The sequence below is a fragment of the Agaricus bisporus genome (assembly GCF_000300575.1).
Source record: "Agaricus bisporus var. bisporus H97 unplaced genomic scaffold AGABI2scaffold_16, whole genome shotgun sequence".
NCBI classification, from domain to species: Eukaryota; Fungi; Basidiomycota; class Agaricomycetes; order Agaricales; family Agaricaceae; genus Agaricus; species Agaricus bisporus.
Genome location: NW_006267351.1, coordinates 222,656 through 246,194, shown reverse-complemented (window position 1 = coordinate 246,194; position 23,539 = coordinate 222,656). Strand labels below are relative to the sequence as shown.

Here is a 23,539-nt window from a genome sequence, read left to right as displayed (position 1 = left end):
AGTAAAAATGTTACAGAGCTTGCAGTCTAATAGCGAACTAGCGTGTAATTAGTATTAACGTCCATCGGCGGCGGCAAAGGAGGACTTTTTTGGCGGCCTTCCTCTCTTCCCTTTGGCCGTCGTAGTAGACGAAGCTACCGAAGCCGCCCTCCCTCGGCCACGTTTGGTAGCTCCCCCTCTTCCCCCTCTTCCGCTGGTTGTAGTACTTGTCGTTCGACTAGCAGGTTTTGATCCTGGATTACTCGGACAAGCTAAAGGACCGCAAGAGAGAAAAATGGGTCTTAGCGTTCATTACCGAGTTGCCATGATCAGACAATGAACTTACCATTACTCCAATGACCGCCTTGCCCACACGTAAAACACCGTTGCGCTTCATTTGTACTGGTGGCTACGGTCGAAGAAACGCCCGGACACACTAACATCACCAACGATCAATTAGTCAACCAGGTCTCAATCGTTCTATTAAACATTTCCGACCTGATGCAAAATGTCCTTCTTTACCACATCTGAAACATGCATTGTTGCCTCCAACAGTCTCAGTGACTGCTGGTCCAGTCCCGAAACTCCGCGGCCGTTTATCCAATCCACCACCGCTCTGATTTGGACAATCTAAGTTCCATGTGCATCAGTACAGAAGAAAAACAGCGCGACGCCAAAGAAGGGACTCACTGTTTAACCAATGCCCGTTCTGACCGCACTACAGCGACAAAACATCAGACCACGGCCTTGCAGGTGGATCCGATACTCACCTTAAAACATGGACTAGGTCCAGTACCTCCACCTCCAGCCGATTTCCCCGAGGTACCGCCAATTTGTCGAGGAGGCTCATCGTCCCACTCAAAGAGCTGACAATCTCCATCACTTTGCGAGTTTGAACATTTCCAGAATTTTCTTCCATGATTCGGACCTTCTTTCAATACCGATAAAAGTATGCCCGGTACCCCGCATTTGCACATCCTAGCCGGTTGGTTAGGATCATTATTTGTCTAATGACAAGGAAAGGCGAATCAGCACTTTGTGTCGTAAGTGCATCAAATATAAATTTCCTACCTGTGGAAACGTTCGCTTCGCTGGTACCACTGTACCTGATCCTGATCCTGAATTGGAGCCCACATCATCAGCCCACTTCCAGAACCCACAAGTGTCTCTTGAGCACATATAGTATTCCTTCCCACTACTATTGATTCCTGATACGTCATTTTTCTTCTTCAGAGCAGGTAAACCACAACCACAATGCACATTGGGATCAAGAGCACCGGACGATGTCCGGGGTATCGCTGTTGTCGGTGTCGCATGTACCGCAGTAGATGAAGTTGAAGCCAGCGGCGATGTTGATAATGAGAATGCATTAGAGGTTGCCGGAAGCACTGTATCTGAAACATTTCAATCCAGCGAAGCAAAGGATCAAGTGTTAATCAACTCACCATCATCCATATCGACATCGATTATCTCAGCAGTGGTGGTGGTTCTCCCTGTACGTCCTCCACGACCTCTTTTTGATGCAGGGGCACTAGCCCCACTTCCACCCCTCCCACCCCTCCCACCCCTTCCACCCCGTCTACCACCGCCACCGCCGCCACCATTATTACCGCCCCGATCTTCATCGTCATCGTCGTTGTCGCCGCCTCCAACCCCGGCCTGCGCTGCTGCATTCCCATTCCCACCTCCTTGAAGGTGTTGCCTGACATTCTGCGCGCGATCGTTCAGCCAAAATACCTGAATATAAGGGCTGCAACATACCCGAACCACAGTTCCCCAATTACCTTTCACCACACGGAACATTTCCTTATACTGTTCCAACGCTTGATCCAGCATTGCTTGCTTCGTAATGGTTCGTTGACCAACTAGGACCATCCTCCTCTCCGTCTAATAGTACGTCAATATCAATTCCAGGCATAGAGATGTATGAGCCAGTAAACGACATACCTCACGTCTTAATTGAGGTTTACTAACGCTCCTGTCCAAACCAATTTGATCATACCCTTCCACAAGCGCAACTCCCAAAGTTGAGGGTACGAGATACTTTGTTGATCCTTCCATCCTTTCAATGACATACTCGCGATCTACGATGGTTTGTATATGCTGCGCAATAGTCGCGTCCGTACCTAAACGATCCAACTTCTATCAGCTTTCATTGTAAGGGAGCATACAGGCGAAGAACAGATCAAAGCATACCAATTCCATTTTTATCCATCAACGTAACCAAATCCGCCTCAGTGAGCAATTGTGGTTTGCTTGTTTTCCCTGACCTCATTTCACAACACGTAGGACGGAAGGATTCACCCTCCTTATATTCTGGTATCGGATGATCGCTCCATTTATCGTAAGGGTAGACATCGAGGTAATTTGTCTTAAGGATTACCAGGCCTAATGAATCAAGAATGTCAATGAAAATATCTTCTATAGAAAATCGCTTTAACGTACCAGTAGCGTGAAAAAATTCTCCCCCGCATACAACTTCGACTGTCGTTTGCCAACCTTCGGCATCTTTTGAGCAGCATGCCAGGAATCTCCTTGCAATATACTCGTACACCCTTTTCTCGTCCCCGGTGAGGTTTCCAGCATGAGCAGTGGGATGGATAGGAGGATGGGCCTTATCATCGTGCTTGCCTTTCCTTGGTGAAGTGAACCCGCCTTGCTCGAGCGATTGGGCAAAGTTTCCCCAATTGGTATCTGCTTTTTGTTTCTGAATGAGTGACATAAAATCGAACTGCGGGTCGAATTGGTCGGTCTCCGTCCTGGGGTATGAAACGAAACCTTGTTGATAAAGTTTTTCTGCAATCTTTTCCACCATGTTGTTGAGCGAAGATTCTACACGGAGAGGTAAAACCAAAACCTACGTCCAGGACTTTCTTGGGCGCCATTTTGAGGAGGCGAGAGCCAGCCTTTTGTAGCTCGACAGTGGTCAAGGGTAGTGGCTTCCTGGATATAGGTTATCGGCCATCCACTTAACGTAAAAACTTAGATATTCGTACCATTTCTTGGTTTCTTTATTGACAACTTTCGCAACCCTCGCATTGGGGAATTCAAGGACGTGCTCGTACAGTACGGCAACCACAGCTTCATCGAAAAGGTGCCCCCTGTTCCAACTGAAAGCAGTCTCGCGCGGACCCATCGGAGTATCTGAGGTGTGCGAGAGGAATATGTACCAAAAGTCTTCGGGAATAAAGTTCTTCACTTGGTTGTACCGCTGAACGGCGAAACCCAGAGTTGGAAATTGACATGGGCCTCGACGTTGGTATCAGCAAGTACCAGGAGAAGGTTATCGGCTCTTCAGCTTACCGTACGAGACTATTTTTTCAGCTAATTGTTGCACTTGTGTTTGGAGCGACAGCGTTTGCATCCGAGTGAATGCAGCACCAATCCTAAGGTCCAAGAGAATCCTCGCCTCGACAGCATCCGCCTGTGCTAAATCAAGTTCCACCGGTTGTTGCGCAGCTCGATGAATTTGCCTGGCATACAGGGGATAAAAACTCGTGACTGCTTCGATCATAACACTCACTGTGCGATGATTGCACTGAACCTCGCTCTCTTGACTACGAGGTTCCTGTTCGCCCTTCGACACACGGAGACGATCTCCGTACCGATATGTTCGCCCTCCCTGTCACAGTCCGTCCATATCATGAGAGTGGCAACCCGACGCGCCTGGGCCAACAAGTTTTGTTCTATGGGCTTCATCTTCGGTCCCACTTTTGATTCGATAGGAGCGTCGAAGAGCTCCCCAGGGCTGCACGAGTGCCATTTCCTATGCGCGTCCGTAAAGTCATGCTCCAGCAAATGTCCAGACACACAAGTGACGATGAAAGAAGAGTTGGTCTGTGGGTATTCAAATTCGTAGTTTTTGACGTATGGTGACTGGGTATTGTGCTGTGTTCAAGGTAAACAGCGTGGCCTTCGCGCGGTCATTGTGGTACAAACGGAGACTCACAGTCGTATATCGACCGCCTGAAAGGATTTGGGATATTGACTTTGATATGGAAGGCTTTTCTGCGACGCAAAGGACCCTCATGCGGACGAGACAAACAAGAAGAAAACCATTTGTCAAGAAACCAATTAACAGCGCGACAATGTGTCGAGTCCAGAATCGCGGTCACGTGCACTACGTCTGCTTGGCCTCGGCACATTCCGAGCTCTGGCGATCTCTTATCACCCTCAGGAGCGCAACTGTGCCACTCCTGCGGGGTTGATCAGAGCTCACCATCGTCGTCGGGAGTCTTTTCATTGCTGGGTAACGCAAGGCTTCCATGTCAGGTGGTAAGCAAACGGCGATGTTGCGAATTTGATCATGGGAAGCCTCATGGTGAGATATCGACTCCATACGAGATCTGCACAAATTGCCTCCGCGCTACATATTTGAGCTAGTCCGCAATGTATGTACCCAAGAGAAACAAGAACGCGAGAGATCTTGTGCCCTCTTATCGGTTGGGTCCAGATTAAACATGGAAGAGACAGAAGAAGCAGCCGACATATATAAGGGAGTATTCGGCGTGCGATATTCTCACAGATATCTCGATAAAATGCGGGATAAGTATATATAGCAAGCTGATGTTGAGAATTCAAGCCATGCTGGCTGAAGTTGGCTGAGACCAAAACGGAACGAGTATGTACCTACGAAGTAAAAGAGATAAGACAAATAATAGTATTGATTACGAGACAAAAGGAAATAAAAGATAGGAGCGCAATCCAGCACTAGTAGGGTGACTTTTAGTCGTTTCAGCGCTCTGACCCTAAGATCTGTGAGCGTTATTTATTTGGATTGCTGATTGCGTGTTTCGGTCGGCGTTTTCATAGTCTTTGTCATGATCATGGCCTCCCAGCCCCTTGCTCGGTCAGCATATCCAAGGCTGTATGCAAGGTATATAAGCAGAAGTAGATGCCTGTATTCGAAACAAGAATCAGTGTCAACCTTCTCCTATGGCATCTACTCCTATGATCCGCGAAGACACCGTAACAGCCAAAGTTCAATACTCATTACCGCCAAAAGATGGTTCTCGGGCCATCGCGCAAACCGTTGCTGATCCAGTAACTGGGAAAGTGGAGAAGAACGTGGAGCAGGATGGCCATGAGGGCGTACTTATCGAAAACATTCGCGGGAGGGAGAATCTTTATACTCTTGATAACGCAGGCTTCCAGTTCCATATACGCCCCACAAAGCTCGTTGCCAATGACTTCCAAGATGAGAAGAAAGTCAAGGGTGAATACTATGCGGAGAGCACCGAGCTCATTAAAGAGTTTACTGGCGCATCTCGTGTTGTCATTTTCGATCACAGTAAATTCATTCCTCCGTCAGTCTAGTTCTTACGGTGTTGACTTAAGTTGCCAAGCTCATCGCCTTCGCCGTCCGGCGCATTCTGAATCATCTGCCGACCGTCGACAGCCGGTGGCAGTGGCACACGTAGATCAAACCAAGGCCGCTTCTATCACTCGAGTGAGACGCCACGTTCCCGAAGAAGCCGAAAACCTTCTCAAGCGTCGCTTCCAAATAATGAATCTTTGGAGACCTATTGGGAACCCGGCAATTGATTGGCCACTGGCACTCTGCGACTACAGAAGTGTTGACCCGGAAAATGACGTTTTCCCCGTTGAAACCGTCTTCTCGACTTACGTAGGGGAGACGATGGCAGTAAAATTTAACCCAAAGCATCAATGGAAATATCAACGTGGGATGACCCCGGATGAAACTGTGCTGATAAAATGGTTTGTTTTATTTTTTTCATGGCTTTGTCGAGTGCTGATACATTATATCTAGCTTTGATTCGCTTCAGGATGGTAGTGTCGCAGTGTTTACTCCGCATACAGGATTTCAGGATCCAACGACCCCTCCAGATGCTCCGCTCCGGGAATCAATCGAGTTAAGGGCTTTGGTTTTCTATGATTGATTAGCACATGTTTAAATAAGGTTTCCTGAATGTTTGTGCTTCGCATCATAAATTTATCGGCATGAGTTCTACCAACTGAACCTGAAACTTTGATGCAATGAATCCGTTGCTGAAAGCGCTCGGTGCGTATTTGCATCCGATGGTTGCGCTTTGATCAATATCAAAAGTTAAATTATTATTCGACCGCTATGAGCGGTGCTTGATCAGCTAGAAACACTTAGTCGCATTCATCCCACCTCCACCTGCGTTGAAGTTCACCACCACCGAGACCCCCCTCCCTCCGCCAAATACGAGGGCCACGTTGATCCTCGACATGTCCCTGAATCCAATATCTGCCTGGATAGACGACAGAGACACTCGGGTGAGGTTCAGGGGCGATTGGCGCATTGGTGGAACACCAGGAGATTTCAATGGGACAGTATCGAGTTCAACGCGGGTAGGGGATTCGTTCGTAATCCCATTCTACGGTATGTGTCCAATATCCCATCCTAGTTCACGAAAAACCTCAATCCATCGGTGACACCTTGACCTCAAAAATTGCATTACTTTTTAGGTCAATCCATAGTCGTGTATGGAACTATTGATGCCTCGTCTGGGGGGGTCGTAACCAACTACTCGATCGACGGAGCACCACCCATGCAAATGTCTTCACAAAGAGGTGCTGTGGACACCGGTAAACAACAATTTTGGGCTTCCCCAGCTTTAAATCTCTCCCAACAGTAAGTTGTTATATTTACTGAGGGCAGTTTTATCTTGAATATCAAGCAGTGAGCTAACTGTGACGATGGTCAAAGTAAATCATGACATACTAGAACCGGATGAAGGCACAATCTGGTTCGATTATTTCACAGTGTACGATCCGAGCGGGCACGAACGAATGCCATCACCGAAAACGCCATTATCTAAGGGACTGATAGCTGGCGCCATTACGGGCAGTATCATTGGTTTGGCTTTCTTGTTTTTGGTTGCATATTTCTGGATGCGGAGAAGACGGCTTCGATGGAAGGATGAGACAGGACGACGGCACCCTTACTACGCCGAACGTGACCAGGATCCTCGAGATCATCCTGAAGAGAAACGTGGCGACTTGGAGTCATTTTGTAGGTCCCTAATTTCCCTCACACTTTCATCCCATCTCTTTCGTACTGGGGAGGCTCGAATACTGAGTTACGAAATCGATTTTAGGGATACTTGGGACGAGATCGAGGTCATCCAAAAAAGTCATCCAGCCGTACGCCCTCGAGCCATCAGTTCCCTTGAACTCATTTCGGAAAACAATTGTCAATCTGTCACACCCATTCCCTGCAAATGAAAAAAGGAGGACGATATCTACACTCGAAGAAGTCAATTCCGGACTAGATCGCACTGAAAACAGGCGATCACTGTCACCATCCCCACAACTTCCTAAGAATATCGTACCGGGCACCACCATATTCTCGAACGATCGAGACACGAACAAGGCCTCCCCGTCGTCTGTGGTGCACTTGTTGCGAGCAATAAACGCGTCTGCCCCTGTTTCGAGGCATCATGGTGACGATAGAGCGGACGAACTTGAGGCAATATCGCCTAATCCAACTTCAGTAGTTGATGACCTGGATCATGGGGGAAGCGGTGACACGTCTTCCGTTAATGACGCTCAGACTAATTCGGAAGTAACTCCAGACTTACTTGCCCCCACGGATGTTGCAAGAGCGACTTCAAGATCGGCCGTTGATGTTATAGTTGCTCATTCTACCAGTCCCGCAACCCGTACTGAACTGAGGGAAGAATGTGTGGTACGATCTACGATACAACACGTTGACAGTGGTATCAGATTGTGTTCCGAAGAATCGGGCTTACCGATTGAGCTACCGCCAGTCTATAGCCCGAATTGACTTGAGTTCAATCGAAACAAAGATACTGGGTTTTTCTTCAGATGCCTTGGCCGCCGCTTGGCGTCCGGTAGTTTACCTTGAATTGCACCGAATCGATACGGTAGATCATTCCATTATCTAACCGGTCATCGATCTGTCATTTATTGAGGCAGGCGATGGCTTAATACTTAGCAGTCATATATGTGGATTAAGTCGCACATACCGGTCTCCCATACTCTTTTTTCCTGGAAACCCAACCGACTGCCTAACGGCTACGTTCTCTTCGAGTAGTTGAAACACCAGGCTGCTGTTGCTGTTGCATTCCCGCCAACAAATCCTGCGTACTTTCATCCTCTTCATGTTTCTCGAACGCCTTCACCTGCGGTTGACCGCTCACAGCTTTCCCCTGCTCCCTCTTCATCGACATTTACCCGGGTACCTGTGGCGGCATATGCGGTATCATTGGATTTAGGCCGTGTAATTGGTAGGGATGGTGGGTGACGAGAAGGAGAAGGTAGCGCATCGTGTAAAGCAGAGGGGGAGACAGAAGCTTGTATTTGCGTATGCTGATGTTTTTTTTGGACGCCCACGAGTGCCCATGTGCCTTGATTTGGAATTAATTTGATGTGACACAAAAGTCAATGTTATTTTGACAATAACTACGCCAATCCCACTCGGCTGTCGTTGACTCGAATACCATAGTCAGAACAATGGGCTTGACCGACTTTCAGAATGGTTTATTCATCTGCATTTGTGTATCAGCTCTCCTCGCCTACTATGCTACTCGCCCGTCACGAAACACGCCCCCTAGTTTTGCATCGTATCGATGGCCAATTCTCGGAAACGCCTTCTCATTACCACGTAAGAACGGCCACATAGCCTATAAAAGGCTAGGTGAACAGCTCGGTGGGTAGTCCTTTGAACGTGATACTTGTTTCCACTCACGACGCGTCTCGTTAGGAAGCAAGATGTTCTACTTTGAAGTTTTGGGACATTCTATCCTTATAATTAATGACGTTGAGGTGGCGAGAGATCTACTCGAGAAGCGATCAGCGATATATTCCTGCCGGTGCGTTCGTATCACTGAGCCACGTGTCTGTCAAGGAGTCTAACTGTCAATCAGGCCCCAATTGAAAATGCTCACAGATGTGTACGCCCTTTCACTCTTCGTGCATGGGAAATTATAATCAATCGTCTCCAGTATAGGAATCAAGTTTCTTTTCGGCACCATGCCATACGGTGAAATGTGGAGAAATCGTCGACGAGTATTCCAACAACATTTCTCTCCCAAAAACATTCAGGGGGTGCACAGCAGGGCGGTAGAATTTGCGCGGAAAGGTCTTCTACCAAATATCCATCAGTCTTCTGAAGATATCTACGAGCACATCAAGAGGTCAGTCTCATGTTTCTTTCGAACACTTCTCGCCGTTGAGCATTTGCCGCTTCAGTTTCGTAGGAGGTGTCACATTATCTTTGACCTATGGTCTTCCGGTGCGACGATTCAATGACCCTTTAGTTCGAGAATCAAAAGAAGTATTTGAAACGGCTAATGCTACAGCCCTTCCCGGTAAATATCTCGTCAACCAATTGCCTTGGTTGCAACACATCCCAGATTGGATGCCATTTACCGGCTTCAAAGAAGACGGACGTCAAATTCGGAGGCAACTACTTAATTTAATGGAAAGGCCATTTAATGAGTCTCTGAAAAGGATGGTGAGTTGGATCCTTTTTAGGGACTTCTTTGCTCTGTACGCTCATCGCCGTTCCTGACCAGGAATCTGGAAATATTCCCGAATGTTTTGTAGCTGAGAGTCTGAGAGAACACCAGGACGGACCAGATTTCGAGAAACAGAAAACTTGTGTCAAAGAAGTAGCGCTTCAGGTCTTTAGCAGTCAGCTTCATTATTTTCTCACTAATACCCGAATATCCTAACATTTTTACTACATAGTTGCTTTCGAAGCCGACGTAGCTGGACTTATGACTCTAATTTTGGCAATGGCTGCACACCCGGAAGCACAGCGGAAAGCTCAACAGGAAATTGATTCTGTCGTCGGCCTTCATCGTCTTCCAGATTTTTCTGATAAGGAGAGCTTGCCATACGTGAATGCCATGCTTAAAGAAGTGCTACGGTTAGATTATTTTGAAAGCGACTATGGGGTGACGTGCTAACATGTTGGAACAATCATAGATGGAATCCAATAATCCCTTTGGGTGTTCCGCATTTGACTACCGATGTCGACGAATATGAAGGGTATCACATCCCCAAAGACTGCGTCGTTATGGCGAATGCATAGTAAATTATTACCCTCACGACTTATCCGCCTTAAATTGACTGCATCCCTTTCAGTGCCATGTTACACGATGAAACCATTTTTGTAGATCCCGAAAAGTTTGAACCTGAAAGATTTATCAAGGATGGCAAAATCAATAGAAATATACCTGATCCCGACGATTTCGCTACGTTCGGATTCGGAAGGCGGTACGTCAACCTAGCTCTATTCTTTTCCGTTGCCCGTTCTTTATCACTTAGCATTTTCTTATGGGTGGTTACTTACTTTAGAATTTGCCCCGGATCTCATATCGGGTTATCGATGTTGTACATCGTAGCAGTATCGATATTGGCTGTGTACGATATATCGCCTGCACTTTCAGATGCCGAGGGAAATCCTATCCCGATTGTTCCAAAGTTTCGGGCTATGGCTGTTACTTGGTAAGACCTTTCATCTTCCATATATGCCAACGGACGTTTACTCAAGTCGCCATCTTTATAAAATTTCAGCATGCCTGAGCCATTCCGATGTAAATTGACTCCTCGGAAAGATAAAAACGTTGAGGGTTTGCTTAAGGATTATCTAGGTTACGAATTTATCTAATATTACATGTATGGATGAGTGGTTCACTAGCTGATATTATCGGGTGCTATATCTCAATTAGTTCATATCTATCTATCTTGTGTGCTGATTCGCGGGGAAAGGAGCACAGTTACCACCGCGAGCGGGATTTTTCCGGGCTGTTGATGTCCGAACTACGTTTGCCAATCTGCCATTGAAGTATAACTGCCATACCATCACGATGTCGTTGTACAACAGACTCATTTTAATTGACAGGGACGCGGTATGTATATGCTGAGAATAGATGTCTAGATAACAAAGTGATGAAGTGATAAAACACATAGAAACATTTCAGGAAAGGTCCGGCTTTCCCTTTGATTATAAGAACATAGAAGTAATTGAATACGTGAGATATACAAGTACGTTGATGAAGAGCTTGGAAGTGAGTTAGGATGCTCATTAATTGGGGGGAGACTTTAGAAGGGGCGGCATACTATGCCTGATGGTATCTCTCACCACCTGGCCATAAATCGCAGGAAGTGCCATAGTCTGGGCCATTACCTGTCTCATGACAGCTTCCAACGTATCGAATCTCTGTTCAGTATACGTTTCCAACCTATTGAGCCTCTCCTCTACCTTGGCCTCAAGTTGCGCCATTCGGCTTTCCAATTTGGCGTCGCTTGACGCGAAGCCATCAGCAAATTTGTGTTCCACCATGATGAGACGCTGTTCTAAGGCGTTAAGTCGTTCTTCTGTGGTCAACGACTGTCCAGAGAGAGAAGTATCCCTGATGCGAACTAGAGGGTGAGATATGGAATGCGAGGCGGAATGACCATTGTGGAGAGGCGGAACTCGTTTCGCGTCGCATGCATTACAAACAAACGTATCACGCGCTATTTTAACTTTTATGAGGATGATGAAGTAGTAGCGATGGAAATGGGTTCTACGCACTGCATATTACACATGCCCAGCAAGGTGGCATGACACTTTTAGCACAACAGGCGCATGTCACCTTATTTGGAACCTCTACGTCGGGGTCGGCGTCCTCGTCTGGATACAGTGCGTTGGCTTCCAACACCCTAAAGAGGTTCTTCACTTTTTCTAATGTGGCTTTCGCATTCGCCACTACTCTTGAGAAATGGAAATCATGCAACGTCTGTTCAACCTTGACCATCGTATGAGACACATCGTGAACAAACCCTCTTTTAACAGGAGTTCTATCTGCGCATGTCGAGCACAGGTCAATGTTATCCGAGAGGTCATCGGACATGCAAGTAACACAGAGGTATCGAGCCTTTGTTATACGGCGTTCGCACCAATCACAACCCCATGCCCTACCAACTTCGTGAGTAACATAATGAGCCACGTGGGGGAAATACGTACGGATGCCAAGGCAGTTTTTGAATATCGAAATCGGCCAGAGCTTGGTAAAACCTAGCCTCGCTTGGGTTAAGGTTTCGTCGTAGGCGATCTAATTCTCCCTTTTCCTTTACGCTCAATGGTTTCTGAGGTGTAAGTCCCATGGTCACGATTAATGACCGGGTGCTCAGCTCGACGTATCGTTTGCGTTCAGTAGCCCTCTCTTCAAGAAATGTACGGGACCACAATTGTTGTTGAACCATATGTCGCACCGCTGCAGATGCAAAGCTCCATCGTGCTCTAGCCGCATCTTCAGCAAAAGCATCATCTGTGTAGCGGTACCTTGTCAGGGAAGGAGGAGTTCTTGTTAATATAAATTCGTGATATGCGATGTTTTCCGGATCCTCCTTTTCTCGCCGGTCCGTCCATCGTGCAACGATCACACCAGTTGTGGCGTCTAGCTGCCCATAGCAAGATCTTTGTATCCCGTCCTCATCGTCTGTGAGGGCGAAAGAGAAGTTGTATTTAGATCGTCTTCCAGGTTTTGAAGGGTTGACAGAGCCGGAGAATTCGAAAGTGTTAGTGAAGTTTTCGCCTTTCCCATATACAGTCTTGCCATTGGAGACTAGAATAGAGATGCGAAGGACGTAGGTGATAGTATCTTCACCTTCGAGCAATTGGTTATGGCCCGTCCATGTTCCTTCGAGTGGATGAGGGGGTCCCAAATGGCGACGGCGATGCGCCTCGAATTCAAAATAATCCGTTGACTGGAACCCATCCCGATGTCCATATTTCAGGATATCCTGACCTTCACCGGCGAGTGCGTCTCGAATGGCGTCCTTGGTGACAACTTGACTCGGTGCCGATACTGTACCTTCTTCATTATTCCAAGTACCAAAAGTTATCTGGGCAGGAATTCTTCGAATATCGCCATACGAAAGTTGGAACTGATGCATCATGAGAATAATTCCAGAGACCTTCTAAAAAGAACCTACTACGCCGCACGCGAAGTTACCAAGGCGAGCTTGAATGTCAAAATGTGTTTGTTTGAAGACGGCTGTAGAAACGAATGAGTACAGGGATGATTTTGAGGCTGAATCATCGCTCACCTTCGATGTTTTGGATCCTGGTATCAATGGCCAAGAGAACAGATACAAGAGACTCGTTAAGCGTGACGAACTCTTCCCCATCAAGAACGTGTTTGCAGGCCAATGTCAGGATGCGGAGGTGACGCTTGAGTAGAAGGTAGACGAGCGGATAAACGAACTTTGTGACAGTGTTTATCAGCGGATGACTCTTTACCATCGAAAACGGTAGGTACCCACCCGTTCGATCCGACCTTCCCCAGTCACTAGGGATACGGTAGCAGTCGTATCCAGCTCATAACCGACATCCTCTAGATTCGTCTCAAGTCGCTTCTCTTCTGCCGCGGTATACATTTCCGTATAACGGACCAGATCGTTATCCAACAACATTGTCGGATTAACAGGCGTAGTAGAGCGGAGGAGCAATTCAATGCGCCAGAAAGATGTATGAAAGAGATATTCATCTACTCCCCGCCGATTTGAAGGTAAAACATAATCGAGCATCTCGAACATAGATCGCACCAGTTCATAAATCTTGCTTTTATACTGCGTGACGCTGATCTGCCAACCTGTAAGGCAAGCCCGAAACGTAAGATTGGAAAAGCTCGCTATGAGGAAAGAAAGAAGCCTACCAACAGCCCAAAATGCGAACCATTCAGGTAGACTCCAACCAGCAGGACGCTCTTCAACAAAAGTATTAACTTCTTTGATACTGATAAACCCTGTTCCGTCATCGTCGACAGCTTCCAGAATAGACTGCACGTAAGCAGCATTGATATATTCGAGCGCCCATCCATCATCGGCTTTTCTTCTAGGTGAAGGTAACTGGCTTGTTCTCATCGGCAGAGGAGAAGGAAGGCCGCTTGCTTCGATAAGGGAAGAGCTCATCCCGTTACGCTGGTCTGCATAGTAGTCGTGTAAATTGAGGACGAAAGTTCGAGCTTTGACGCTTCCTTTCCAGCCCATATCTTTCCACAGTTTTCGCAAGTCCTACTATCATTTAAGCACGGCTGTCAGACCGTGAAAATCAAGACTTACTGGATCATTGATACGATCATGAGCGCCCGCAGTGAGAGCGGTGATGATGTGGTCGGACTGTTGCCGCATGACATCACTCAACTGCTTGTTTTGCATGTCAAGCTTGCGTTCAAATAGAACCATATTCCGACTGAAGGTTTCGTCAACATCCTCCTGCATTTCTTTCAAGAGGCGCTTTCGGATCTCAGGGAGATCGTTGGAACGTCGACCAGAACCACCACTCCGGCCGGAAATACGTGATAGAGAATCGCCGCTCTTAGCAACGAGTTCTTCAAGAAATTCCTCGTTCATAAGACATGCCTTGATGCCTCCACGCTCTTCGATAAGTTTTTGGACATCCCGTTCACGAGGAGTATCAAGCTTGCGGAATATCATGGCCATGTCCAGCTTCTTGTCAATTGCCATTAACATTTCTCCGTGGTCGTTGAGTTTAGCATTGGCAGCATCAACCCCGATCGTTGTATGGAGCGAGAGTGAGAGTTTCAATGTGGACCTGTGATCCACAAATTTCTGGGCAAACTCGGCTAAACGACTTTCATATATGCTTGCTTTCACAGTCCGCGCTGTGGGAAACCCGTAAAAACATGGAAGTTACATATGAAAGGATCAGGACACACCCAAGAAACCCTTCTTGAGATAAGCGTCGCAAGCAGAACCGCATTGTTTAATGTCTGTAGCAACTTGAAGCATGAAGTTTTTGAGACGGTCTGCGATACCCATGCCGTCGCTGCCTGCTTGCGTATTACGAACATGACGAAGCCTGTAAAAATTTGAGGAAACCCGAAATACGGCACAGTAACGGAGGACCGCACTCGAAGAATACTATCATAAGCTCTTGCATTTGAACTTTGACAGCAAGCACTTTGCGGTCATTCTCCCGTCTCGAGAAGTCCATTGTCACAACTAGGGCAAACGCAGCCACAGCGACTGGAAAGATAGACCAGTAAATTTTTAAATATACTTATGTTCGCCTGAACGTACTGCCAACGAATGGGTGAAGATGTCCCAGAGCATTAAGGCCTTTGACGATTGTTTTGGCGGTGTCCTGAAATCCATTTACAGAATCTTCAATGTATTTGAAAGTATCAACGTCGTCACCAGGTTTTCCTCGCGGGTTGAAAACTTCAGGATTATGGGACACAAAATCGTTAACGGCCTTAAGGGGATTGAACTGATCACTAGCCAAGCTTCGTGCTGGGGAAAACGTTAATCCCGAGGAAGAAAATGGCAAGGAACAACCAACTCACTGATAATGCCTTGATCTTTGGGGTCCGCTAGGGAGAGATGTCTATGAGAGTATGCAGTTTGTAAAGCAGAGTGCATCAGCTTCTCGTGCTCAATAAAACTGTTTTGAAAATGCGTGTCCCCCATCTTCAGTGATAATGGTAGTGGGGGAGAGAGAAAATGAACGTCGTGCACAGCTCTGAAGCCTTTAAACAAAAGTTTACTTTGATATATTGGAATTCGACCCAGGGGCGACGTGTGTTCGTTTGACGTGAGTCAATCATTTAAGATGCATATCACAGAAAGTGAATTCAGCCGCTCGCAGTCACACTCGACAGCTCACAAATTGGAAACTGGCATCGTGGTGAAGGTTGAACCAAGGGATGCCTGAAAGTGTGCGATGGAACAGACCGTAAGCATCTCTGGAGATGTAGAGAAAAGCATAACGGGAATCCAGGATCAAGGGATAACGGCGCGTCGGTAGAAATGCAAGGTTAACAAGATCGTGAGAATTTGCGGGTTGATTCTGCTTTCATGATCATGCACATGGATGGACCCGGCGCGGCACGCCGGCATCCCGCTATTCTTGTTTATCAGTTATCAGCGGCGGCCAGCCAGACATGGTTTTCCCCAAGTTCAACAGCTTCGGACAGAGCTGAGTCAAACTTCAGTGATTAAAAGGTGCTCATAGCCTCATGCAGTCCAATGGCGAGGTAATAACAGGGTAGTAATACCAATAGCATGACACAGAAATTTAAGATTTCCCATGTCATCCGAACGCGCGCTCTAGAAAGTGATCTGAATACATAACATCTCTGCATAGATACGAAATACTTGGCGTACGACACTCCATCAACGCTACTTCACGTAAACGTATCTCCTCTCTCCAGCCAATCCAACGCAGCCCTCGCATTCTGCACCACTTCCTTATCATCATCCAACGCAGCCCCGTATTGTTGAGTACTCCCAGCCGAATGCGGTTGATAGATCCCTGATACCGAATGATGAGTTGCGCTTTGAAGCGTATGATGGAGGTGATGCCCGTGTGATCCCAAGTTCCACGGCGCATAAACTGGGACATGTGTATGATTACCAACACCAGTAGCACTTGCCCCTGTACCCCAATTTCTTCCACCAGGACTCGCACCTCTTCCACTCCCTGCTGTGATACTCACCCCCGCATTACCACTGACCGGAGAACCTACGTTTACAGGAGAAGATACGGCAACTGGTGACATGCCGGATCCCGACCATTCACAAAGATGTCGAAGAGTTGAAGTTATTCCTGCATCAATGATGGCTCGCCGAGCTCTAGGATTATGCGCCAATTGCCGGATGCAGGATGTGGCGGGTTTTTTAACCTGGTTCTTTCCTTCAGCCAGGCACGTTCGCAAATTAATAAGTAATTGAGGGTAGGAAACAATCTGATTTTGTTGTTGTTCGTTGCCATTGATTATATTGGCCAGTAGATACGTGGCCTGAGGATAGATGGGCTGCTATTACTACTGGTAATTTCGGTGCGAGCCTAGTGTAACCCACCTGTAGCGCGACATCATCAGAAGATGACATTATTGCGTTCGTGATGTGCCCAGTCAATACTTCGATGGAGATGTTCTTGAAGACAAGGTCGATACCCTCATGTGTCTCAGCGACATTCCGCAGAATATTATACGCTTGTTCCTGAACGTCTGTAGGACTCTCTTGTAGGTACCTAGTGAACGAGATAAGGATAACACGCAAGGCATATGAGATGATTACAAACTTGACCACTCGATCCCACCCCAACTTAGACATCACACTTCGCTTGGTCTCTGTGGTCGAATTCCGCAATAAATTCTTGACGGCCCAAAGAGAGTTTAATCTGAGGGCAGCATCACTAGTCTGTAACAGTTCCAATAGTCGATCCATAAGACCTTGCTCCAGATATATCTTCAGAGTACATTAAGCACAAGAGACAGGTTGTATACGAACATGAAACTCACGGGTCTAAGAGGGGAGAAATCTATGACAATATTGCAAACGGCTGATAAAGCAGCATTAGTAACATTCGCGTCCTCGTCTCGTTTCTTGAAGATCGAGAAGATTGACATTCCGAGGCCACTGTCGACGATGGTAGTCCGAAGCACTATCACTGCCCTACTCAGTGCACGAACACACTGAGCTCCTGCGTAACGTACACCGATATGTCGGTGAAAGAGACATGAATGGATGGTCGGTATAAAATGATGTTGATCGGTAACAGTGCGTTGGATCTCGTTGTCGAACAGACTCATTGCCGCGATGGCGACTAGTGCAGACTGTTATGCATCAGAACCAGTAAAATTATGAATGCCCGATCTGCTCACCTCGCGCAAAATAGACACACTTTCTGCCTCGTCTTCACCCCATTCCGTTTTATTATCTGGCGGAGTATATTCTTGTACAATCGTGATTAGCTTTTCTAAGCAACCTCGATCGAATGCAATCCCGCATAGAGTAGAATCATCAGTAATCAAATGGTCTAGAACAGATTGATAATTATCATTTGCCACAAGTAACGGGGACCTACAGAGAATAAAACAAGCTTTGGTTCGATGAGAAATGCTTTTTTCTGGCGATGGAGTAGAAATGACACTGTTGACGAGATTAATGACGGCCCGCACACACGACTCGTCAATTGGGTGGGTACTGCTAGTAGTGCTTCCCCGAGCAATATTTGTCGCGCTGGGAAAAATGAGAAGAGGGATGGATCGTGTATAAGGCGCTTACCAAAAGGCGGCCGCAAGTTGTATATCAGCGTGTCGTGAGTTTATCAATGGTATGACATTTGAGAGAAGAGGTGATTCTAAGGCGCAGGTGAATGCAGAGAACGGTTTGAATTCGAACTAACTCACGATCACGGTCAGGTCTCCCCAATACTATTGCAACGGCGGGATTATCTTTCGACAAAGCAGCTAGGGCCCAGAGCGAAGCTTCTTGGAGCTGTCCGGATTAATAGACAAAAACAAGATCTACAGGTCACTCACCTTGATATCGCGGTTAGTGAGGAGGGCGGCTAAATGTCGGGCTAGCCAACCTCCTTGACGTGATGGAGCGTTGGCATTGACTACCGACGTCTTCTCCCAGCCTCGCCGAGTGACTTTGGATTCTCTCAGTCTGTCGTCGAGTGGCAGCCATTCGGATAGTAGTTTTCGATGTTCCGGGATTCGGACAGCAAACGCCACAATTTGGGCTATTGATGTGCCGATTTGTGGAGAGGGGTCGGTAAGATAGGGAAGATAAATATCCAGAGACTCTGCCTGGATGGAGCGTGATGAATACACAATTGTGATCGTCCCTCCTAAGGAACCACGTACTTGAAATAGGTAACTCATCCCGTCTTTTGCCTTGTTCTGAATTCTAGACTTCGCCGATTTTAATCCCCATTGCGACGGACCAGCGATATCAGCCATTGCCATAATCAATGATCTGAGGCCACGAATAATAGCTGACCGCAGAGCAACTGAATCTGTCGGCTGAAGATAGGAAACAGCGACGAGGAATGCATGAGGAGCGTCTTGGTCGAGCAAGACTGACAGTGCATCCTCTGAACTGGCCAGGGATGCAACTACATGTGCCGCTTCTATCCGAATTGAATCGTCGTTGCTGCGAAGTTGTGGGCTGTGGGCCTCGTGATAGGCATGGGGTGGGCTTAAACATCCAATCAAACTGTGAAGTGGGTAAGTGCACCGAATGATTGTATGTGAGAAGCCAGAAGCGCTACGTTTGTATGAGGATAAAGTCTTGAGCAAGCTGTTTCTTGGCTGAAGGGTTCCCGATAACAGAATTCTTGATTTTCTTCAAGCTAGTAACGCTGACAGGGACGACGGTCATGGTGGTGGGATCAGAGTGTAGACAGTGATCACGTGGGATTCCGAAGCACCGACACCGCGGATGATTTACTTTGTGCTGTGTGCTGAGTACTGAGTACTGAGTACCGACACACATGTCTGGCTAGGGCCTGTTCAAGGCTACTACGACCACTGAAGTGCCAACTCGCCAGTAAGCGGTCCATGACTACATGTTGTATCAGGTGTCATGACACCGAAACTGACCTCAGTGTCAGGCCTCGCATTCTCTTTTTGTATGATTACTCGCGTCTGGAATAACGCGCTCAACTTTCAAGTGTCGATCCAGTCCAGCTGTCAGTAAGCATCATAGGTGACTGTGAGAACCGGGAAATAATTATACCACTGTTCAACATCCCTCCTTCAAACTTTCAAACTTTATTGATTTGTGATAAACAAAGGTTATTCGCTAAAAGTCGTCTCTACGGGATGAAAACTTTGGGATCAAATGCGAAGGCTGGAAGAGTACCGATGAAACACCTGAACACCTTCACAATCATGCTCATGCTGCTACATAAACGCGGATAAACCAGCCCTATAATGCATGCTGAAATGCTCTCTTTGGTCGCTCGTAGCGGCATTAAGGGGAAGATTAAGAGGGTGACTTAAGCATCTCCTTTTAACTTTTTTTTCATTAGCACAACCCTCAACTATTTCGACCAGTCCAAGAAATGTCAGCTCCTATTGTTGTCGACAATCCTCTGCTTGATATATTCCATCAGGTCAAGGTCGAGGCAGTTGCGAGCTTGCCTCAGGACGTCTTATAATTTGGCTATGAAATCCTGGATTTTATACCCCCTCGGTGTATCAATTCACGATCACAATGGTTGAGGATCCTCTTAATTATAACTGTCAGCTGCAATTTAGATACATCGTTTTCGCTATTGACAACATCAAATTCTATACAGTAGGGCGCACAAGGAATACAGAAGCGTTTGGTTCCACATTAATATTGGCTCGGACAGCTCCCATGCCCGACTCATCCTCGGATGCCTGGGTACTAGTATGATGGTTCCATCTCATCGTGCTAAGTTGATTTTGAGTTTGCCTGTCCCATGCTCGCCCTGAATACACTCGGTACAGGACAAGAAAATATGAAAGGACCTTTGGGCCATAATTCGTGATTAGAGCGCATAATGGTGATTCATACCGAAGGCTCACCTCGACCTGCGCAACAGTATTATTAAAAAAATTATGTGCTGGACCGTTTTCGAGAACATGTACAATTAAGAAGCCGATGTTCCATGCAGTACTGAGGGCATAAGACTCGATCAACATTGTGGCAATACTCAAATATTGAGCAGCCATATCGGTTTTCCCTACCACGGCGCTTGAATTTGAGCCTTTGTTGAGTGTCGTAAAATTGGATACATACCCATCAACTTAATATGCTTGCGTCGAATAAGCATCAGACGCACGATGATCATAGAAGTCATCACGATATGGCTTGCGGCGCTGATTCCCAGGGCCGCTACAATCGCTGGCACAACGCCGAAGTCTCGAAGTCGACTAATGTTCGATAGAATGAAGGCTAATTGGAGAGTATCTGAGACTAAGGACGAAATAACTTCAAAAGAGCGCTAACATGGATAAATTGAAACTGAGCCTACCAACATAACCCAGATATAATAATGAAGCTATAGTGATGACGGGTATGGCTAAACGAGTTCCACTATAAACAACGCAAACGCGCCATAGCTGGACATATTTGAGTGATTGTTGTCAAGTAGAAGGCTAAGTTACTTACTAGCACACCGACAGTCAAAATTTCTGCTAACAAAATGACAGCGTCCAACATGCGTAGAACTGTCTTCGTTGAGGCATGACTTTGTGATGCAACGCTGATTGGACCACCAGGCGAAGAGCTATAGTCGACATAGAGCAACCGAGCATATTGGTTTTTAAGCGCGAAATGCATAGATCCACATATCATGATAACTGTAGCCAACGTAAATGTTAATACTGTTTGTTGTTTTCGATCTTGATTTCGAAACCTGGAGTATGAAAAGCGAGCACAGAGACAATAGAGGACGACAGTGAAGGCATATAGGACCCCCAGGACTGTCGTGGCGGACATGAGAGTGAGGGCTTCATTCAACGTTGATGCAGAGTGGTCGCTCATTGAAAGCAGTGAATATCCGTTTTTCAAATGACTCTGTTCTTGTACTCCCCTTTTGACGGCGTGGATTGAGCGGGACACATATGGACAAGTTCAAGCGCTTGATCATGACCACGTCCCTGACCACTATTTAGATGGTTACCATGATAAACATCTTGGTCAAGAGATATGCCATGATCAAGAGATATGGTCACGATATGATCGAGCTATAGATCCTTGAAGTTGTGAATGATCACTATAAAGTATTAAACGACCATCAACTTTGACCTTCAAGGACTAAATAAATACTTGGTCATTTCACCCCATTGACCGGTTAGTAAGAAGCACGAGACTACCGTGGGCGCAGCGTTGTACCTAAATAATCGCGGGTTAATGTTCTTCTACTATTCTTACACACTCTGTCAACGATGACTGCTGGACAAGGCCGTAACCAGGGATGAGCTGCTGTCGACCATGCAAATCAGTCACCTGAAGATTTAACTATGACAGATGCATGATGTGGGGTTGGATTTACCAACCCCTCGAGACTTCCATCAATAAATGCTGCCTATCACTACATTGATGGCAGCGAATGTATACTCTGGCATTTCTCTACGCTTCACTGGAAGCGCTCAACTGCCAGGGTTCAAAAGCTGAAAACATTCACCGACTTATGATGGTCAAACCGTCAAAGTGACGTTCATTTAGACTTTCTTGATCAATCAATGATAATAATTCTGATTAAGAGCATGTATATTAGTGCAAGATAAACTTAAATGAGGCTTTCCTTTGTCACTGTAGCCAGTTAAGAGCCCCAGCTGGCCCGATGTATGCCGAGCCGAGCCCACTGGGCGGGGCCCGAGATTAGTATTAGCCCAAGCGGGCTTGATGCTTGGGCGGAGTTCAAAATAATCGTCAGTTGCTATATATGAAGTTTTCGACGGTGGCTCTGCCTATGATAATTAAAAGCAATACATTGGGGAGACGATCTGATGCGATGTAAGTCTTAATGCACAATGGTTTAAGTTAATTGTCACATAGCCCAGGCCCCAAGAACTACTACGTAACCCCTGTCTCGCCGTTCATAACTGCGATGTATTTTATTGCTAGCGCAAATTTTGCATTCAATTCTGACTTGTCTTGAACGCCGAGCACAGGTGAGGCTTTAGCACCTTTCTCGAGTAGGCCGCCGGACCAGAGAGGTCGAAGCCAAATCCAATCCCTAGGCTTAAGCCTGAGCCGAGCCGAGCCGAGCCGACTCCTTAATACGCCTTCTCTCGAGGACGTGGGTTATTGAACACAGGTGGACAAGGCTACACCAAGCACTTAATCATGATTGGTTAGGGCCATACAAGCCAATGTAATGGCCCAATCGACTAGTCCAAGGGTCGACTGTTCAATGTAAAGATTGTACTTTGACTAGCATAAGGTGGACGAGCTAGGTTGCATCCACTAAGTTTCTCGGTTCAAAAGTCGAGAAGTTGAGTGGATATTGTAAAGAACGCAATGAACCTTGGGGGGTCGTATATGATATAGAAAGGTCGGTAATGCAGCAAGTCGAGCTATAAAAGGGGGAAAGGAGTCAGCTAGACGGTTACTAGAGTAGGAAATCTTGGGGGCGCTGGCACTTTCGCATTGAAGCACAAAAGACTTTTGGAGGTTTTGGGGTTTTTATGGGCCACCTGGGTTGATACTTGCATCCATTGCGATAAGAAGGGGAGGGAAAGAGAACGGAGTGCTTGATCGGGATTCTTCATAGATCAGCTATTGAAGGATTTTTGCGATGTGGGACTACGTCGACTAAATGCGGAAAGCATCGCACCGTGATAACCTGGTGATAACAGGGAACAAATTGATGGGAGTCGGGCTCTGGAATCCGGATAGATAGCATGTTAAGTATGTCCTTTCTTCCCGTGAGTTCGCTTATTATTATCTCTCCTCTGCACCCTTTAACTTAGAACGTGCGACAGGTGAGCCATATAGCGATTCATGATGTTATATCGCCTTGAAAAGAGGCCCCTGTGAGAGGTTAATGAAACTTTTAGGTCTGCTCTGCCTATACTGCACTGCCTCAGACGGAGGAGCATCGCTAATTAGTAGGAGGTCAACAAGTTCCGATCGGGTATATGTCCGATGCTGATGGAGTTGGGAATGGGAAGGCTCGGGGTGAAGTTCCGCCGGAACAAGATTTATCAGCAAAGAAATAGTTGTCAAATACTGCAGCGGAGACCCGCTTGATGGTCGAGGCGTCCGAGCATCACATCCGTAAAGTCTATATTTAGGGTGTATGCGTGGGAATAATGTC

The 23,539-nt window shown here is 46.7% G+C and overlaps 7 protein-coding genes across 7 annotated transcripts; 2 read left to right on the top strand and 5 right to left on the bottom strand.

Annotated features, from left to right (window-relative positions):
- Positions 1-16: 16 nt before the first annotated feature.
- AGABI2DRAFT_139699 (hypothetical protein) lies at positions 17-840 on the bottom strand. Its single transcript, XM_006457185.1, has 5 exons — positions 750-840; positions 670-697; positions 478-609; positions 326-415; positions 17-251 (listed from the first exon to the last, which is right to left on the bottom strand). Exons 4-5 carry the CDS (start codon positions 374-376, stop codon positions 135-137), a joined length of 168 nt encoding a protein of 55 aa, XP_006457248.1. The 5' UTR covers positions 377-415; positions 478-609; positions 670-697; positions 750-840; the 3' UTR covers positions 17-134.
- Positions 841-913: 73 nt separating this feature from the next.
- On the bottom strand, positions 914-4,009 carry AGABI2DRAFT_154568 (hypothetical protein; the record flags this gene model as incomplete). The annotated part of the gene is made up of 10 exons (XM_006457184.1): positions 914-957; positions 1,479-1,866; positions 1,927-2,105; positions 2,176-2,367; positions 2,425-2,782; positions 2,841-2,922; positions 2,976-3,228; positions 3,283-3,452; positions 3,503-3,867; positions 3,929-4,009. 10 exons carry the CDS (start codon positions 4,007-4,009, stop codon positions 914-916), a joined length of 2,112 nt encoding a protein of 703 aa, XP_006457247.1.
- An 817-nt stretch (positions 4,010-4,826) lies between these two features.
- Positions 4,827-5,876, top strand: AGABI2DRAFT_229573 (hypothetical protein; the record flags this gene model as incomplete). Its single annotated transcript, XM_006457183.1, has 3 exons — positions 4,827-5,269; positions 5,325-5,697; positions 5,750-5,876. Coding segments are annotated over exons 1-3 (855 nt in total), but the record flags the coding sequence as incomplete, so codon positions are not given.
- A 2,566-nt stretch (positions 5,877-8,442) lies between these two features.
- Positions 8,443-10,661, top strand: AGABI2DRAFT_212557 (hypothetical protein; the record flags this gene model as incomplete). The annotated part of the gene is made up of 11 exons (XM_006457182.1): positions 8,443-8,642; positions 8,697-8,801; positions 8,856-8,882; positions 8,934-9,125; positions 9,181-9,445; positions 9,507-9,624; positions 9,682-9,862; positions 9,922-10,026; positions 10,081-10,212; positions 10,294-10,443; positions 10,513-10,661. The coding sequence occupies 11 exons, from the start codon at positions 8,443-8,445 to the stop codon at positions 10,604-10,606; spliced, it is 1,569 nt and encodes a 522-aa protein (XP_006457245.1). The 3' UTR covers positions 10,607-10,661.
- Positions 10,662-10,835: 174 nt separating this feature from the next.
- AGABI2DRAFT_229569 (hypothetical protein) lies at positions 10,836-15,211 on the bottom strand. The gene is made up of 12 exons (XM_006457181.1): positions 15,028-15,211; positions 14,859-14,973; positions 14,664-14,806; positions 14,047-14,609; positions 13,641-13,998; positions 13,249-13,577; positions 13,033-13,189; positions 12,919-12,980; positions 11,948-12,870; positions 11,803-11,898; positions 11,760-11,764; positions 10,836-11,457 (listed from the first exon to the last, which is right to left on the bottom strand). The coding sequence occupies exons 2-12, from the start codon at positions 14,939-14,941 to the stop codon at positions 11,024-11,026; spliced, it is 3,153 nt and encodes a 1,050-aa protein (XP_006457244.1). The 5' UTR covers positions 14,942-14,973; positions 15,028-15,211; the 3' UTR covers positions 10,836-11,023.
- Positions 15,212-15,982: 771 nt separating this feature from the next.
- On the bottom strand, positions 15,983-19,129 carry AGABI2DRAFT_188882 (hypothetical protein). Its single transcript, XM_006457180.1, has 11 exons — positions 19,013-19,129; positions 18,606-18,957; positions 18,276-18,548; positions 18,144-18,231; positions 18,019-18,094; positions 17,819-17,973; positions 17,616-17,770; positions 17,253-17,567; positions 17,033-17,199; positions 16,810-16,981; positions 15,983-16,748 (listed from the first exon to the last, which is right to left on the bottom strand). Exons 1-11 carry the CDS (start codon positions 19,120-19,122, stop codon positions 16,134-16,136), a joined length of 2,478 nt encoding a protein of 825 aa, XP_006457243.1. The 5' UTR covers positions 19,123-19,129; the 3' UTR covers positions 15,983-16,133.
- A 907-nt stretch (positions 19,130-20,036) lies between these two features.
- Positions 20,037-21,258, bottom strand: AGABI2DRAFT_123111 (hypothetical protein; the record flags this gene model as incomplete). The annotated part of the gene is made up of 5 exons (XM_006457179.1): positions 20,037-20,240; positions 20,298-20,455; positions 20,512-20,688; positions 20,747-20,834; positions 20,884-21,258. 5 exons carry the CDS (start codon positions 21,256-21,258, stop codon positions 20,037-20,039), a joined length of 1,002 nt encoding a protein of 333 aa, XP_006457242.1.
- Positions 21,259-23,539: the final 2,281 nt, after the last annotated feature.

Excerpts from the sequence above, each read along its gene's own strand:
- AGABI2DRAFT_139699 (XM_006457185.1), bottom strand. The coding sequence starts at position 376 with ATGAAGCGCAACGGTGTTTTACGTGTGGGCAAGGCGGTCATTGGAGTA. Across the intron at positions 252-325 it reads AGGCGGTCATTGGAGTAATG|CTTGTCCGAGTAATCCAGGA; the intron begins GTAAGTTCATTG and ends GCGGTCCTTTAG.
- AGABI2DRAFT_229569 (XM_006457181.1), bottom strand. The coding sequence starts at position 14,941 with ATGGACTTCTCGAGACGGGAGAATGACCGCAAAGTGCTTGCTGTCAAA. Across the intron at positions 13,578-13,640 it reads GTTCGCATTTTGGGCTGTTG|GTTGGCAGATCAGCGTCACG; the intron begins GTAGGCTTCTTT and ends CTTGCCTTACAG. Across the intron at positions 11,899-11,947 it reads CAAAAACTGCCTTGGCATCC|GGCATGGGGTTGTGATTGGT; the intron begins GTACGTATTTCC and ends CGAAGTTGGTAG.
- AGABI2DRAFT_188882 (XM_006457180.1), bottom strand. The coding sequence starts at position 19,122 with ATGACCGTCGTCCCTGTCAGCGTTACTAGCTTGAAGAAAATCAAGAAT. Across the intron at positions 18,549-18,605 it reads GGATGAGTTACCTATTTCAA|GCAGAGTCTCTGGATATTTA; the intron begins GTACGTGGTTCC and ends CGCTCCATCCAG. Across the intron at positions 17,568-17,615 it reads GTGTGTCTATTTTGCGCGAG|TCTGCACTAGTCGCCATCGC; the intron begins GTGAGCAGATCG and ends GATGCATAACAG.